Source organism: Aythya marila (assembly GCF_965140915.1).
Source record: "Aythya marila genome assembly, chromosome: 6".
Lineage (NCBI taxonomy): Eukaryota > Metazoa > Chordata > Aves > Anseriformes > Anatidae > Aythya > Aythya marila.
The window spans coordinates 33,289,158-33,304,953 of record NC_139047.1 but is presented as its reverse complement, the minus strand read 5'-3'; the positions used below and the strand labels follow the sequence as shown (position 1 = coordinate 33,304,953).

Here is a 15,796-nt window from a genome sequence, read left to right as displayed (position 1 = left end):
TTGAAGAGGCACTCACTGCCAGTCCTAACACTAAGGATGCAACCAGAGCCAAAATGGTCTTCGGTGCTCACTCTCTGGTGCTCTTTGTACTCATGGTACAGCTTAGAGACTTCAGCAATGTTGTTTAAACAGGTCTTTGAAGCAATGTCAAACTATTAATATCATATATACTTATTAGAGGCAAATTTGCCTTTGTGGGCACCTACACAACAACAGGCCACGATGTCCTGGCCCCCTCCACATGTCCTTGCTCTCCCACCCAGCCTCAAAATCTCATTTCCTTTTCCCCAAGCAGTTTTTGAGCTAATTCCCCCAGCAGGGGCATGACCACTGAACTGGGAGGTGGGGTGGAGCCCAGGCAGGTGTGACAGATCATGGCAGGACCAGCACCAAATGTCACAGGAAAATCAGTGCTCAGCTCTGGCACCTGCTCCTCCTTAAGTAATACATTCGTGGGTGAGCTTTCCTATAGTGAGGATGTTTTCCATCTCATTTTCTAGTATCAGGTATAGCGAGAAAAATTAAAATTCAGGTTTTGTTACCAACACTTTAATTACCCAGTGTTATCAAGTTGTCACCAGGCCTTTAATTATTTTTCAGTTTATACGTATGATTGCTTTAGTGATGTTAAGGTAGATCTGCAGCTGTAATAGGAAACGTCTGAGTTCTTTATAATGCTGAGGATTGGAAATGATGAAGTTAATAAAATTCACTCATCTCCTGTGCCATGAGCTGTCATCGATACAGTGTTCATCTGCAGCTGGCATGCTATTTAATTACGCGCTTTTGGTACCAATAAACACTTAATAATATATTCAAAATGAGTAAACAGGATATAATGCTGTCCGTGACTTTGCATCTACTTAGAGATTGGGCACAATACCATAAAGCCTCACTGCCAAACTGTCTCAGCAGTGGACTTTGCATTTCGGACACAGGCGTGACGCGGGGAGGTTATTTGTGTGCAGGATGTGTGTGCTCAAAGCACCTGGAGCACTCTGGAGATGCAGCAGAGGTTTCACACCTGATTAACACCATTTCTGTATAGTTATCATTGTTTACAGATGTTGTAACTTTTACCAGGCCAGGCAATTTTGACTCAGCAGAATATGATGCAAAGAATGAAACTCTGATTACAATGATGAAGCTGGTATGGAAACTCTTACAAACCTTGCTAGAACGGCAAAATAAGGAAATCATGTCCTGTTTTACACCATGTTTGAGCATCTTTAAGATAAACCAAATAGCAAAAAGGCTCAAGCATTCAGCATCTCTTGCCTGATGGCTCCCCATCACCACCCAGCTTGCTTGTCCCCCTGGAGGTGGTGACCATCCCCTCTGCTGCTACTCAAACACATAATTTGGTGGTGCTCCTTCTTACCATACAATGACACTTCCTGCCCAGAATTAATGAGCAGCTGTATGAAATAACATTGCTAACCAGCACCTGCATTTCCATCCCGCAGTACTTTCTGCAAACAAATTTTACATGTTTGAGATCGAAATCCTTGTGTAATTGCCAGCGCCAATCTTCCTGAGACTGTGAAGCAAGGCTTGCTAACACGCTGCCCGTGTGCTGGAGACCACTGCTTGCTTTACACCGCTCTTCTCTCTGCTAATTGACCTAATATTTGCATCCTCTGAAGGACCACAGCACTGAGCAGTGTGGTTTTTTTGCATGCAGATGTACGGCTCTTCCTGACAGCTTGGCTCACAACTGGTTCCCCCAAAAAAACAACTGTGCTGCACAGATGTGGATCATCAGTGCCTGAACCAGAACTAACTTCTCAGAAAATTGTACTTACTGCAGGACAAATTGAGTCTGCTATGGTAGAAGCCAGAATAATTGCTAAGGGGACCATGGGGCTTATCCAGCAGTTAATTCATTATTTGTACCTGCTCGGAGCCAGGATAGAAACAGCAGGCAAGGCGGCAGCTTTGGAGACAAACTCCAGTGTCTCAGGATCAATTTGTTCAGATAAAGGCTTATTGCCATCACGGCAAGGTTGCAAAACACCTCTACAAGCACATACCAGTGGGAAAAAATAAGAGGCTGGAGCTGTTTCACCGCAGTCCTTTAGTTTTGTGATGAGATATGCGAGCTCTTTTCCTATAGCCATGACTTGAACGCAATGAATGCTGTGTTTGGGGCTGTGCTGTGCCTTCGTGGGCACCCCAAAGTCAGGGCCTGGAGGGGGAACACAGCTTTACTTAATTTGTACTTTTTTAATACTAAAACACTTTTTAAATATTAAAAATATCCTATTTGGGTGAATAGTCTTACACTCATGTTGTCTTAATACTCATGTTTGCTTATCAAATCTACCATTGCTTAAGAAGTTTGTAGATCTTCCCTACCTAATGCAAGTATGGGAGAGTGTGGTTTTTGTTTTGTTTTTATTTCAGGAGGGAGAATAAGTTAGTTAACATAATCTTGGGTAGATTTATGGTATTTGTTCTGCACCTTTACACAGCCATTTTTACCAAAGCAAATGATAATTAATCTGATTGTCCCCTGTGTATTTATAGACATAGTGCAGATGCAGTCATTTTTCTATCCTCTGAAAATAAATACCTCCCATGTGGAAAAGCAGTTACCATAAAGAGAGAGCGTCTGACTCCATCAGGGCACCCGCACTGCACTGTTAGCACAGCCACTTTTCCATCAGTGACAAAATGCAACAGAAACAAATTCAATACGGACTCATGAAGCTCGCTGGTCAGAGAAACACCTGCATGAGAACAAACCCAACAAACCCAACCCACACCACCACCGCCACCATTACTGGCAGCAGCCCAGGCAGGCCACCCCCACATGCGCCATGGTTGGCCATTTTGGGACTTGTGTTGTCGCTGGGCCTGTGCCTGTGCTCTGCTGGGGTCGAAGCTCAGCTTGGGGACAGGAGAGCAGCAGTGCTCCACCACAGAGCAGAACCACCACGAGGTTTCCCAGATTTGGGGAGGCCCCGGGCCAGCCCCGCTCCAGGTGCTGTGAGCCAGAGCTGGCTTTCAGCCGGGAAGCAAAGTGCGCTCTCCACGTGGGCAGGATGTGCTCCCCCTAAAGAGGTTTCCCATCTAGGTCCATTTGTGAAATTGGCCATCTGATGAAGTAATTTAAAGGATGCTGAAGTCACAAACAAGGCATAAAATAATATGGAGTTGGAAAGCACTTTTTCCTTATTAGGTTTATCAAGGAAAAGCTAGCCTGGCAAGCTTGTTCTATCAAGCAAATGGATGTGGTAAAAAAAGGAAATGAAAATTCTGATCCATATTCATTGTCTTGGTGTCAGCAAGGGAGAAAAAAGCTCCGCTTTACATTTTGCTTCACTTTCGAAAGCCGATCTGAAGTTTCACAGACAAAGTAATCAAAGCTGATAAAGAAGCAAAAGAAAATCAAAGATAATTAATAGAAACAAAGCAAACAGCAGAAGAGGCCAGACAAAGTGTCTAATACTAACAAAATACAAAACACAGGACGTGCTTGACTGCACAGAGCAGCATCTCTGGGCATTGACAGAATTGTAATGGGGAGATTTCTCTCCCCATTATTTTGTAATGGGGCGCTTTCTTTTCAGAAGGCGCCACAGGCACTGCCTTCTGCCCTAGTTAAGCTCTTCTCTTGTGATGAGCCACTGTGAAGTAGCTGCACATTGACAAGGGTCATGTAGATGCCAGGCTGGCAATAATTCTTTTTTCCCCTTCTAATTATTCAAATAAGAAGTAGCATTGAGCTAAAAATAAGACCAAGCATTCTCCAGATCTGCAATTACTCTCTCAACTTGTACTTGTCTACAGTATTTCTTCAGCTAATCACTACAGCGCAAAACATGCCAGAATTGTTTGAAATCAGAATTCAATCCCAGACACAGTAAAAGACTAATAATGAATGTTGTTTACACACATTTAATTCAACATACCAGAAGCAATATTCTCACTCCCTTTAGCGTTTTATTTGCTTATAAATACAAGTCAATACCACAAGATGGCACTTTCTTACTTGCAACACGTACTATTATAAACACATACCCTCTCCAGATGCTCCCAGATGTTTACAACATTTAACTTTTCAGTGGTTTTGAAGCATTTAAAAAAGCAAGACCTTCTACAAACTTTTTGTGTTTGATGTATATTAAATGAGGTCAGGGAATTAAATTCAAAAAAAAGAATTTATAAATATTTCAGATAAGAAAATTTAAATACAAAAGCAGAGTTTGTATTAATTAAACTGAATAACAATTTAAACTGGCCATAATGTATCTACATGGTTTTATTTAATTTAAAATACTTTTTAAACAATCAAATCCTCTAGCCATTCATCAAAACACCTATCTACTCAACCTTTTAAAAAATATTTTCAGTTAAGAAACCACCTAGGCTTTTTCTTAGCAATCCTTATTCTGTTCTGTAGGTGGAAATGAAGTGAAATCATATTCCAGACTAGAAAACAGGATAAGAAGGAAGAAACTTTAAAAAACCAGATAACTTCAGATATTCCAGCTCATTATTCTTTCTGTTTCTCAATATACGTGATCCAGTTTTAAAGTCTTTGAACGAAATGTAAACACTATAAAACTCATTGTTGAAATATGTGAAGAATAAAGAACCCTGCACTAATATAGTGCATAATGATGCTGTGTCAAACTTGTCATTTACAGTAAACGTCACATTTTCCTCTGGATTGTCATGCCTTTTTGTTGGTGCTTTTTTTTTTCAATACTAATTCCTTTTGATGTCAGTAGACTTTATACTTTTATTTTTTTTTATTATTCACATTGCTCAACAGGAAGAGATGCATCTTCCAGTCTCTTCAGAAAAGTTGCACAAGATCCAAGACTTTGATTCCTTTTTTTTTTTTTTTTTTTTTTTTTTAATAACGAGATGGCAAAATTTCAAGCTTGCGGTATTTCTGTTCTGCCCGGTATATTACACATAAGGAGATTCCTCAAAAAACTGAGAAGTCTGAGAGTTACAAAAAAGAAAGCAGTTACGGCAGTCAATGTCTACATTTGGATTTCTTTTTTACGTTACATGTCAATGTCTCCATCATAAGCTAAGGTTAGAGGCTTCTGTTGCGGAGGAGCGCTTTGATGCTGCTTGCTTTTTTTTGCTATAAGAAAAATAAAAATATTTCAGGAGGCAAAACATGCAAATGGTAATAGACAGTGAAGCTCAAACACGTCAACAACAAAAACAAACTTCAACAAAAAATTATCTTCCCACACTGGCTATTTTCCTTGGCACCCTATTGAAACAACCTTAATTATTATTGAGAAATACACCTCCTCATTAGTCTTCAAATGATGGAGAACTCTGTGTTGAGGGATTTTTGAAACAGCAAAGATTGCACGGCTTGCTGCAGCTGAGCAAACCAAGCTACCAGGACGACTATGAGAAGATCCCATGACAGTGTTCCCACATCGCCCAATTGAGGAATTTAGAAAAATATTGTTGCGAGCAGCTGACTTCAAGGACGGGATCTACATGACTGCTTATCACAAGGGGGTTGTTTTCTTGCAGTTGTTTGAGTGCTTTTGACCAATAATCTTGTGTGAGATGCTATCCGCCCCTGTTAAGTTCACTATAAAAGTCAGGCTTTTCGGGTAATAAACGGAGCATGATCTGACCATACTGGTGTCTGTCGTTGTTTTCGGCTGTTCTTCCTGCAACATATAGCCGAAACACCTGAGAGACGCTGAGAAACTCCAAGCACCGACCCAGACACAGAAATCACGGTAAGACGCAGGACATCCAGGATCAAGTTGCTACGGGAGAGCAGAGGCGTCTGTGGACAACGGCAGACGACCTGCACTGTGCAAATTGTGACAAATTGCCAAATTTGGCACAGAGCAGAGGGGTGATCATGACCCTGCAACCTGTCTGACGTAACCACGGAGGCGGAGGCGGCTGTGCAGCTTCTCTATAGCATTCTCTCTACGAGAGGCGTATCTTGCTATGCAAAAAAGACTATTTGTCCCCAGATCAGTGATATAACTATGGTGTTACATCATTTGATAATTGTACAAACGCTCCTGGATAATATTCAGTGGGTTTCTGCAACGAAACAGCAGCAGCATAGCAAAAGGACTCTTTCAATTTTGTGTCTAAGCACACAGAAATAATGTGGGTGTTACGTTAGTTCTTTTCGAAATTCCCAGTAACTCATCTGATAACCATGGATGCTGGGCACACGCCATCTACTGGCAATATAGTGCCACATATTTCATTAATTGAAAATTCTCATTTTCTGAAGAGCTCTTGTAAAGCTCTCAAGTTTCTGTTATGAAGCATGAGAATAGGCAGCTTGCTTTCTTAAACAAGTTATTTTGAACACTTCACAAGAATTTTCCCCGCAGTTAAATGTGTTCTGGTAAGCATACATTTATACGTGAGAATCCCACTTTTCCCACCTGTTTCCATCCTGAAGACATTTTGAGACATTCAAATTCAGCCATTTCCCTCAATTATCTAGTGGTTTTCCTCCTCATTTTCCTTTTCCAGTTCATCTAGAGTCAGCAGAATTAGAAACTAATTACATCAGTAATCTGGGCTGCATCTGATCTCAAAGACTGATAAAACAATAGAAATACAGCTTAAGGAAAAACAAATCCACATTAGACACAAAGCAATGTTTTTGAAAAACAGAGTGAAAATACTCGTACGATCAATCCATGTTGTGGGCTGCTGTCAATGGCAATTTTTAAATCAGAAATGGATGTCTGAAAAAGTCTAGCTTTAAGAATCCAATCAGGGAAGCAATCTGTCTCTTACATGGACAAATTAACACAGTTGTCTCTCTTGTTGTTTAAGAAGCACATGTGCTATAACCATCTGAAATCCAAAATGGAGTCACGAGAAGCACTTTTAAATTGCAATAGCCTGTTTCCAGTTGTTGCAAAACAGTGCTAACCTGATTCATAGAATGCAAAGAATTCCCACTGCATCATAATTTTTTTAAGCGGTTCATCAGATGCCAAGTTTTAAGTGATCCCCAGCTCTTTGATATAGTAAATGCTTCTGACATTGGTTTAAAATTCAAATATATCCCACATTCAACCTCAAAACCACAACACAGTAAAAAACTAAACTTTGGTTAGCTAACGAAAATCTTTTAAATAATCAAGGCTCCAAGTAGCAAATTGTGATGACAAGGCTCTATTTAAGAAGCAAAGACACTGCCCACCGTTCACTCTAAGTTTACAGACTTTAAAAAGTGCCCCCATGGCATAGAGAAATCGGGCTGGATCCGATGATCTCGAGGTCCCTTTCAACCCCTACAATTCTGTGATTTGTGAATGTTATATGTGTGTAACAAACAGAAGGGATGAGTTACCTTGAAGCTGTAGCCTTGATCTACAAGAAACCGTTGTCGCTTGGTTGAATATGCCGTTTCCTGAGTGTCTTGGGACACAAAAGAATAAAAAAAGGCATTGTATTCCTCTGCAACCATGCCTAGGAGACAAAGACATCAAATGATTAATTCCATCTGGAACACTGTAACCAAGAACAAAAAAGGACTAAACAGTAAAACCAGGTGTTTAAATAAGCCATCTCTCCACAAAATCAATTTGCAAAGTTTATTTTAAAGACAAAGTGCACTTTGTCTCTGTAATCCAGAAAAAGGGCAAGAAAGTCAGGTTTCCTAAATGACACAAAACCAGAGGTAAAAAACAAAACCCCTACCCTGCTTACAGGAGTCATTTTCCAGATAGACAAACACAGAACTGAAGCACTATGAATAATTTCACTCTCCACCTGACAGTTACAGCCTCCACTAAATTATGACTGCTTCCCTAGTGAATACTCACTCTTTCTAAAATACATGCCAACAGGCTATGACATAAACCAACTTTCAACTTATTACCACCCTGTACAAGAGAACTCTTGAAGCAGAACCACTTTTGCCTGGAGCTACTTTTTGACTTGTCTTGGGAAGATATAAACTGAAATACAGTAGATTAAGCATTCCTTGTTTAACAGCTAATGGAACAGCCTTAAGTCGGTGTCTGTTAGGAAACATTCAGTTCATCAAGTCAACCAGAAATTCATGTCTAAGAAACGGTTCTCCTTAGTTCCAGACAAACTGAAACAGAAAAAAAAAAGTGACAGAAGCACCCCACTATCACCTTCCCAATAATATTCCTCAAACTAAAAATGAATGGGAGTCATCAGTCAGATTTCCAGTAACCAAACACGTGATTCCTAAAACCCTGCCCACACAAAAGTTTAAATCCTACCGACCTTCTGCTTATCCATCACAAAAATGAAAATGCCAATACAATCAGACAGTTTTCTAGGTGATCTCTACTCACTGACTCTAGAAGCCACCATAAAGAATTAATTTCACAGACTCATTACAACAAAAACCACGGTTCAACAGAAGCGGATGATATCTATCCATTTTTCAAAGTTTTTCCATTGTGGTGGCTTTCTATTTATTTGTTCTCAATGAGAGGAATTGCTTGACAAGTTGCACTTACCCTAAACCACACCAAACCAGCAGGCTGCTTATAACTGGTTTATACAAACCTGCTAGTGACTAACAACTGTGCTAAAATGCTGGACAGGAAGCCCGCCTGAAAAACTGCTACTGAAAAAGCTGCCGACTACATCTTTTAATTGATCGTATCACTGTCAGTCAGGCTGCTTGAGCCACCCTCTGCAAGCATTGGAGCTAACGCCAGCCACAAATCCTCCTGTCTGCCATGTCAGCAGAGCTCACTGGCACTGCAGCTACAGAGAAACAACTCCACAGATATCCCAGACAAATAGCTTTGCAGTTTACAATTTACTTATCCCCTAGAATCCCCTAATCATGAAAGGACAGAATCAAAGAATAGAAACAATTTTAAGTTGTTAAAAGTGTAACAAGAAGTGGGAAAAAAAACCTCAGAGTTATTCTGGCAACAGCGAAACAACATTATAATGGAAGGGCAAAAAAGACGTGAGAAAATATTTAAGAAAATACATTTCTGGCTGAAAAAGTGGAAAAGGAAAGAAAATATGATGCAAGTGAAAGACAGGGTTGCATCTATATTGTTAGAAAAACCTCTCCCATGTGATCTCAACCTAACAGCTTATTTAAGAAGACACAGTATATTTTGTTTACATTTCAGTATTCAATTTAAACTTAATAATTACTGAAATGCTAAACAGAGCCTAAGAACTATCTCATTTACCTTTTTTGGCTCTCAGCACTTGCCCCAGTCTTTGAGCCTCCTGTCTTCAAGGCCTACCATGGGATGAAATCTGAATCAGAATATTGGCTTCTGGTAGATTGAAGGACGTACCCCCTACCTACAACACAGAAGCAATCTCTGAGCAGCCTCTTATATTTATATGCATGTTTCATAAACAAAGACTGAGTACAAAGTACACCTTTGTTAAATACGAAGATGGCCAATGCACAACGTGCAGATACAACTTGCTCTTAAATAAAGTTCTCTCTAAAAATGGATACAATAACACACTAAGTCCTCAATTACCTTGGAAATGAAAATAGCGTTGATTTTTGGATTGTGCTTGAAGTTTTGTAGAATTTGCATTCTTTCTCCTTGTGCAGTAGGATCATATACATAGGGTCTGAAAAAAAAAAACAAACCACAGAACAAATGCAAATTAAACCAAATCAAGGTTTCTCAGTCATTTCTTCGCAAAGATACCACATCAGGAAGCACAGAACACATTTGAACTGATAAAAGAACAGATCACATTTTGATACAGCTTACAGTTTGCTTTTAGCTTGTTGGGATGTTTATGGCAGCTATCCAGCTTGTGGAACCCTTGACAACAACTCAGCCTACCAGAAATAAATTCTGGCAGTTACAAATGTTTTGCAATTATGTGCACCAGTGAAGCTGTAGATGAGACCGAATACATTGAGTAGGCCTACATGAAAGACTAGAGGCAGCTGTTAAAATAAAAGATGTTTTCCTCAAATCTACTGAGTTAGCACGTTAACAGCTGCAGCCTTTGCTTCCTGTTCAAACACTTGAAAATCCAGGCTTCTCTAACAATTCACTTCCTTCAAACATTTTATCGCTTCACTGGGATCCCACAGCTGTTCAAGGATGAGGTCCCAGAGCATCGGAGGTACCTGCCCATGCACCCACCTATCCACCTGTAACCATACTCCTCAGGGCATATCCCCAAGCAATGATCTTAAATAGTTGTTTAACCTTAGGAAAAGTCAAAAACACATTCTTGAGACACACCTATAGGAATATTTTGGTTACCAAAGGATGTTTAAGATACTGAGGAGTTATTGTAACAAGGCACAAAATATCTAGCACACAGGAAAAAAAGAGGAAGGTGTCATTCTTTGTTTTATCCACAAATTGGCTATGAGAGGAAAAAAAGGAAAAAAGCATTAATTCTTAATTGTCTCTACGAGATGGATTCTAAAGTGCAGGGACGCCAGCAATTCAGGGCCCAAATACCAGGTTAGGTTCAAGGCCAATGCTTTTGTCATACGTCTCCCAAGCAAAACAAAACTAAAGTGCTACACATCACAGCAAACTGAAAAAGCCAAGAACAGCCTTTAACGAGCTCTCATATTTGGTACTCAGCAAAAAAGGAAGCATGGCATGGACTAAATAAAACAATGTTGACAACGGATAAGCAAATATTGCAACCAGAAACTGTAAAACTGGTATTGTAATTTTAAATTTCCTCCAATGCACTCTGGTTGAACCTGTTATCTCATCCGTGCCCCAAACCGGGTGCTAAAAATGAGTGTTGTGGTTTAACACCACACCACCACCCACTCACTCTCCCCACAGTGGGATGGGGGAGAGAATCAGTGGGCAGAAGTGAGAAAACTCGTAGGTTTCATACAGGTTTCGAGGAGAACAAAACAAATGAACACACAAAGAGAAACAAAACCAAGAAGAACAAGTGAAGTAAAACTCAATGGCTCACCACCAGCCAACCAATACACAGCCAGCCCCCAGGCAACCGCAGCCCTGGCACACTTCCCCTCCAGGTTTAGTGCTGAGCAGGACACCCATCCTGTGGTCCAGAGCACCCCTGTGGCCAGCCTGGGCCAGCTGCCGCCCCCCCAGCCTCCTCGCTTGGTGGAGCTACAAGTAGAACATCATCACTATGTTATCAACGCTATCGTTATCAGAAACACAAACATAGCACCATACAAGCTACTAGGAAGAAAATTTAAATTAAGCACAGAAAAACCTAGAGCGCCAGGCTATCAGTCCTCCATGCAGCCCCACTGTCCCTGCACCCTACTTCACCATAATTAAGATGCATCTAAGTACTTCCCAGAACATAGAATATGCAGCGCTAGGTTGATTTTTTTTTTTTTAAATGAAGCCTTTCATTTCCTACAAAAAGGTGTTTGAGGGATCTATAAAGATGCCTCTCCAGTATTTTGACATACTGTCAAAACTACACAGGGACAGTCCTTCAAAAACAGCCATTTAAGTATATTAACAGCACCAGTAAAAAATAAACAGCCCAAGTTATACAACTTTCGATGAAAGACTCATGACAGTAAAAGCTGGCCAAGCAGATTTGAATTCCGTGGCCCCAGAAGTTATAGACGAACTAATTCCTGTCATGTGCATGGCCTTTCCCTGCCAGTACCAAAGGAACACATGGGGGTTGAGGAGGAGCTGGCACAGGGGCATCATTAAAACACTCTCACACTCATCTAGCACTGCAATTGTCCTTTCCTTTTAACATGTCTCTGTAAACTGGAACTCCATACATGATGCGTGGAAAGGAGAACTGAGTCAAGAACACGAAAAGCAAGCACCTAGTATTTCTTCAACTAATTCTGCTGCTATACTTCTACAGCATCTACCCCATTTAAAAACTGTTGTGCTATTTAGCAAGCACCCCCTCCTGTGTCCTTGTTAAAGGCTCTTTTTCTGTGGTGCACTAAATTACAATAAATGTCTAGAGGTAACTGAAATCTGTGAGATTAAGATAACTTTCTAGGAAGAAGAAAAACAACAGCGCCGTCACTGGTTGTGAACACTTACTTCCCAAGCCTAATTGCATACTCCTTCAGTGCAAACACATTGTCAGCAAAAACGTTGAATTTGTCATTCCGTCGCTCATGAAACTTAATCAGGAACTGGCAGGCTCGGAACTTACTTGGGTTGATGGTGTAGAGCAGTATCCGTTTCTTTGTTTTGATGGCTACATATTCTCAATAAAATTCAGGTGACATTGGGCACCAAACCTAGAATTAGAAAACACATCCAGAGTAACCCCCAGTTATTTTTTGTATCCCAGAGGGAATTTAAAAGATATTGGGGGGTAATAATACATGAAAGTTTTCTGTACAGTGCAGATCACAAATCTTAATACAGTAACTTCTGTACTAAAAGGGTGAAAGGTACAGGCTGTGACACTGTGACCACAACAGGAACAGGCCGGGGGCTGACTGGAACAGGACTAGGAAAAAGTTGTTTCACACCTGGTAGTCTCCCTGAATACTACCACATATTAGAAAGCAAGTATTAAGGGAAGAAACTTTGTATAATCTCCCTGCCGCTGCAGTCAAAGCCTTTTCCCTACAAATTCATTTTCATCCATATTCTGAAAACCTAAAGACGCACTTAGTCTTCATTACAGAACAAAACTGTATGAACAAGTTAACAATTACTTTAACAGATTGCAGCTGTTTATGGAACTGCTGCGCTCTCTTCTGGCACCGTGAGAGAGTAATACCTGCAGTGGCCATGCCCTGCCTAATCAGACAGCAGCACTGCCCTCTGCTGCCACCTAGCAAGAACTGCACTTAAAGAGTGAACTAGACATCTTTTATGGCTATGGAGAATAGTTGGTAAGAGATCACAGAATCAAAGAATTTCTAGGTTGGAAGAGACCTCAAGATCATCGAGCCCAACCTCTGACCTAACACTAAGATGCTACTTCTCAATAGCATGCCAAGGAGATCCACACAAATAAGCAAAGCAGCTGTGCATGTATTAATATTTCCCAGCCATCTTTTTTTTTTTTAGATTCTTTGCTTTAGCAATATCTCAGAGTATTATTTCAAAACATTGGCCTTAGGAATATCAATGTACATGTCATTTAGGAGAAAGGCAGCTCAGACTTCACTTTCCAATGTCTCAGTATTAGTTATACTGAACAATACCTAAACTTTGAACCTTACTAATTTAACTTAAAATCAAAATTATTAATTAATAATAACATTTACTAATTAATGGTTAATTAATAAAAACACTAATTAAAATGATCAATTAAATGATAGAAATATTGATTTATTAATTTTAAATTAAATTTAAATTTCAGGGACTGAGAGAAATTGTGTTGCTGGTGGAATTAACCAAAGTACCTTAACACTGTCAGGACTGAATTTGCAGACCAATTATTCTCCTTTCCATGTAGATACTTTCTAGGTACTCTTTGTTTGCATTCTATTACTTTTAAAAAGTACGTAAGCTCCGCTAGCCCTGGTTTGCACAAAGTCCAAAAGGAAAACAATGGACTCACATGAAAAAGCAGCAGATACTGCTGCTACAAGTCAGTTTGGTTTATTTTTCCTTTACTTTAATTGACTGATCATATTAATAACCTCGGATATTATATGTAATAAATACGAAAAAATACAACCAATTGCTTTCATAAATTATCTGTAATGTACTGTAGCCCCAGTACATTTATCACAGCTAGTAATCTTCGTAATAATCTTTGTACTTTAGTAGGCAAGAGATTGGAAATCCAATCCATGTGTGGATTTTATTTTTTTAAGAAATGCTATCGCACGTGGAAGACCCCCCCATTTAAAAATGTAATGACAGCCACTAGTAGCTCAGGACCAACTGAAATCATTAATAAACGTATTAAACTTTCAACAACTAAAAATACGACCCTGTATTAACACACGTACACACACAGCTGGGAGCTGTAAAAATCCATGCGCACTAAGACCACAGCCATTTATGCACAGCCATGCAACTCAAAGACTTCTTCCACACTACCAACGCAAAGAGCTGCTTACCTGTTGTGTTTCAGCACCAGCTTCACCTTCCCAGAGCTGACAGCGCACAGCTGCAAACAGACAAGAGCAGTCATTAGGAACACGCCAAACAGCAACTCTAGGTTTGGGACCAAATGCTGCAGAGCAGTTTAGTTCGTTGTGAGGAAGTAGGGTATCTTCGGGCAGAACAAACACGTCAAAAAATATCGGGGGAAGAGAGGCAGCAAGGAAAGGATGTCGCTGGTAGCAACAGATGTATTCCTTCTACCAGTACAACAGCCTTACCTTGATAAACTGAATTATTCCATCCGGGACACCAGTCTTGCTCAGCTTCTGTAAGTACTCGGTGCCATCACTGGTCTGCAAACCAACGCTGACAGCAGCATAGAGGGAGGAAGCAGTCAGCTTGCACTCCTGAACGTGGGTTGGTCTGCACACAGGCTTGGCAATGGCAACCAAGAAATCCTGCGCGTATTTGTAAACCGGAGAGAAGGCTTCCAGAAAAATATGGCCATCGGGAGCCTATGGAAACACAAGGACATTCTGAGGGTGTGCCAGCAGTACCTGAGGGAAATAAGGTCTTTCCTATAGAGTAGACATTATGATACAGAGAGACTCCACTATTCAGGTGGTAATGTATTTATGTTTCCCAAAAATGTATTTACCCTAAGAATTTACCCTTCTATAGCATGGAAAACAAACCATCCAGATTAGCAAAGGTTTCCCAGATTAACAATGTGGGTGTTTTTCCCTCATAGTAACTAGTAAAGATTTGGCTTCCTGCTCTGAGCCAAGACAAGCTTCTAGCCCCATTCCACCAGCACAGAATCATAGAATGTATCCTGGGTTAGAAGGGACCCACAAGGAGCATCGAGTCCAACTCCTAGCACCACACAGGTCTACCCAGAAATTCAGACCGTGTCATTAAGTGTAAAGTCCAAACGCTTCTTAAACTCCAACAGACATAGTGCAGTGAGTACTTACCTGGGGAGCCTGTTCCAGTGTGCAACCACCCTCTCGGTGAAGAACCTCTTCCTGATGTCCAGCCTGAACCTCCCCTACCTCAGCTTGACACCATTCCTGTGGGTCATATCACTGGTGCCTACAGAGAACAGATCGGTGCCTTCCTCTCCACTCCTCCTTGTGAGGAAAGTGTAGGCCACGATGTCTCCCTTCAGCCTCCTCTTCTCCAGGCTGAACAGGACCAGTGCCCTCAGATGCTCCTTGTACGTCTTCCCCTCCTGGTCCTTCACCATCTTTGTCGCCCTCCTCTGGTCACTCTCCAACAGTTTAACGTCCTTTTTGTGCTGCACACCGTACTCGAGGTAAGGCTGCACCAGCACAGAGCAGAGCGGGACAATCACCTCCCTCGACTGGCTGGCAATGCCGTGCTTGGTGCACCCCAGGGTATGGCTGGTCCTCCTGGCTGCCAGGGCACGCTGCTGGCTCACATTCAGCTTGCTGTCAACCACAGCCCCCAGACCCCTCTCTGCGGGGCTGCTCTCCAGCATCTCCTCACCCAGTCTGCAGGCACAGCCAGGTGCAGGACCCGGTGCTTTTAACTTCACGCGCCTGGTCACCACCCAGCTCTCCCACCTGCCCAGGCCTCCACCACCCTCAGCGCCCCCTCACCCCGAAACAACGGCCCCGGCCCGCCCGCCGCGCACCTACCACCCAGAGCGGCACCCGCAGCCGGCACTCCTCGGCGCCCTGCTCGTCCAGCTCGCCGCCGCCGTCCTCCACAAGCTCCCCGGCGGCCGAGGGCACGGCCTAAACCGGCCTCCTGCGGCCTCCCCTCCCCGCTCCTCCCTGCCCATGGCCGCCATC

At 41.6% G+C, this 15,796-nt stretch overlaps 1 protein-coding gene across 6 annotated transcripts; it reads right to left on the bottom strand.

Annotated features, from left to right (window-relative positions):
- Positions 1 to 4,119: 4,119 nt before the first annotated feature.
- LOC309879822 (uncharacterized protein) lies at positions 4,120 to 15,765 on the bottom strand. Of its 6 annotated transcripts, none has more exons than XR_014317850.1 (9): positions 14,954 to 15,569; positions 14,255 to 14,491; positions 13,991 to 14,040; positions 12,000 to 12,202; positions 9,483 to 9,579; positions 9,177 to 9,229; positions 7,331 to 7,449; positions 6,408 to 6,566; positions 4,120 to 5,107 (listed from the first exon to the last, which is right to left on the bottom strand). XR_014317850.1 is itself a non-coding variant. In XM_082764043.1 (7 exons), the coding sequence occupies exons 4-7, from the start codon at positions 12,016 to 12,018 to the stop codon at positions 5,025 to 5,027; spliced, it is 318 nt and encodes a 105-aa protein (XP_082620169.1). In that variant the 5' UTR covers positions 12,019 to 12,202; positions 13,991 to 14,040; positions 14,255 to 14,491; positions 15,637 to 15,765; the 3' UTR covers positions 4,120 to 5,024. The 6 variants fall into 6 exon arrangements, 3 of the variants coding, with proteins under 3 accessions (XP_082620169.1, XP_082620170.1, XP_082620168.1); XR_014317851.1 differs by having other exon boundaries at positions 6,408 to 6,503; XR_014317852.1 differs by lacking the exon at positions 9,177 to 9,229 and having other exon boundaries at positions 6,408 to 6,503.
- Positions 15,766 to 15,796: the final 31 nt, after the last annotated feature.

What these genes read in the sequence shown, in the direction of transcription:
- LOC309879822 (XM_082764043.1), bottom strand. An exon ending in ACGCTATTTTCATTTCCAAG is followed by an intron (nt 7,450 to 9,482) that starts GTAATTGAGGAC and finishes TTTGTCTCCTAG; the next exon opens with GCATGGTTGCAGAGGAATAC. An exon ending in ATCAAGGCTACAGCTTCAAG is followed by an intron (nt 5,108 to 7,330) that starts GTAACTCATCCC and finishes TTTTTCTTATAG; the next exon opens with CAAAAAAAAGCAAGCAGCAT.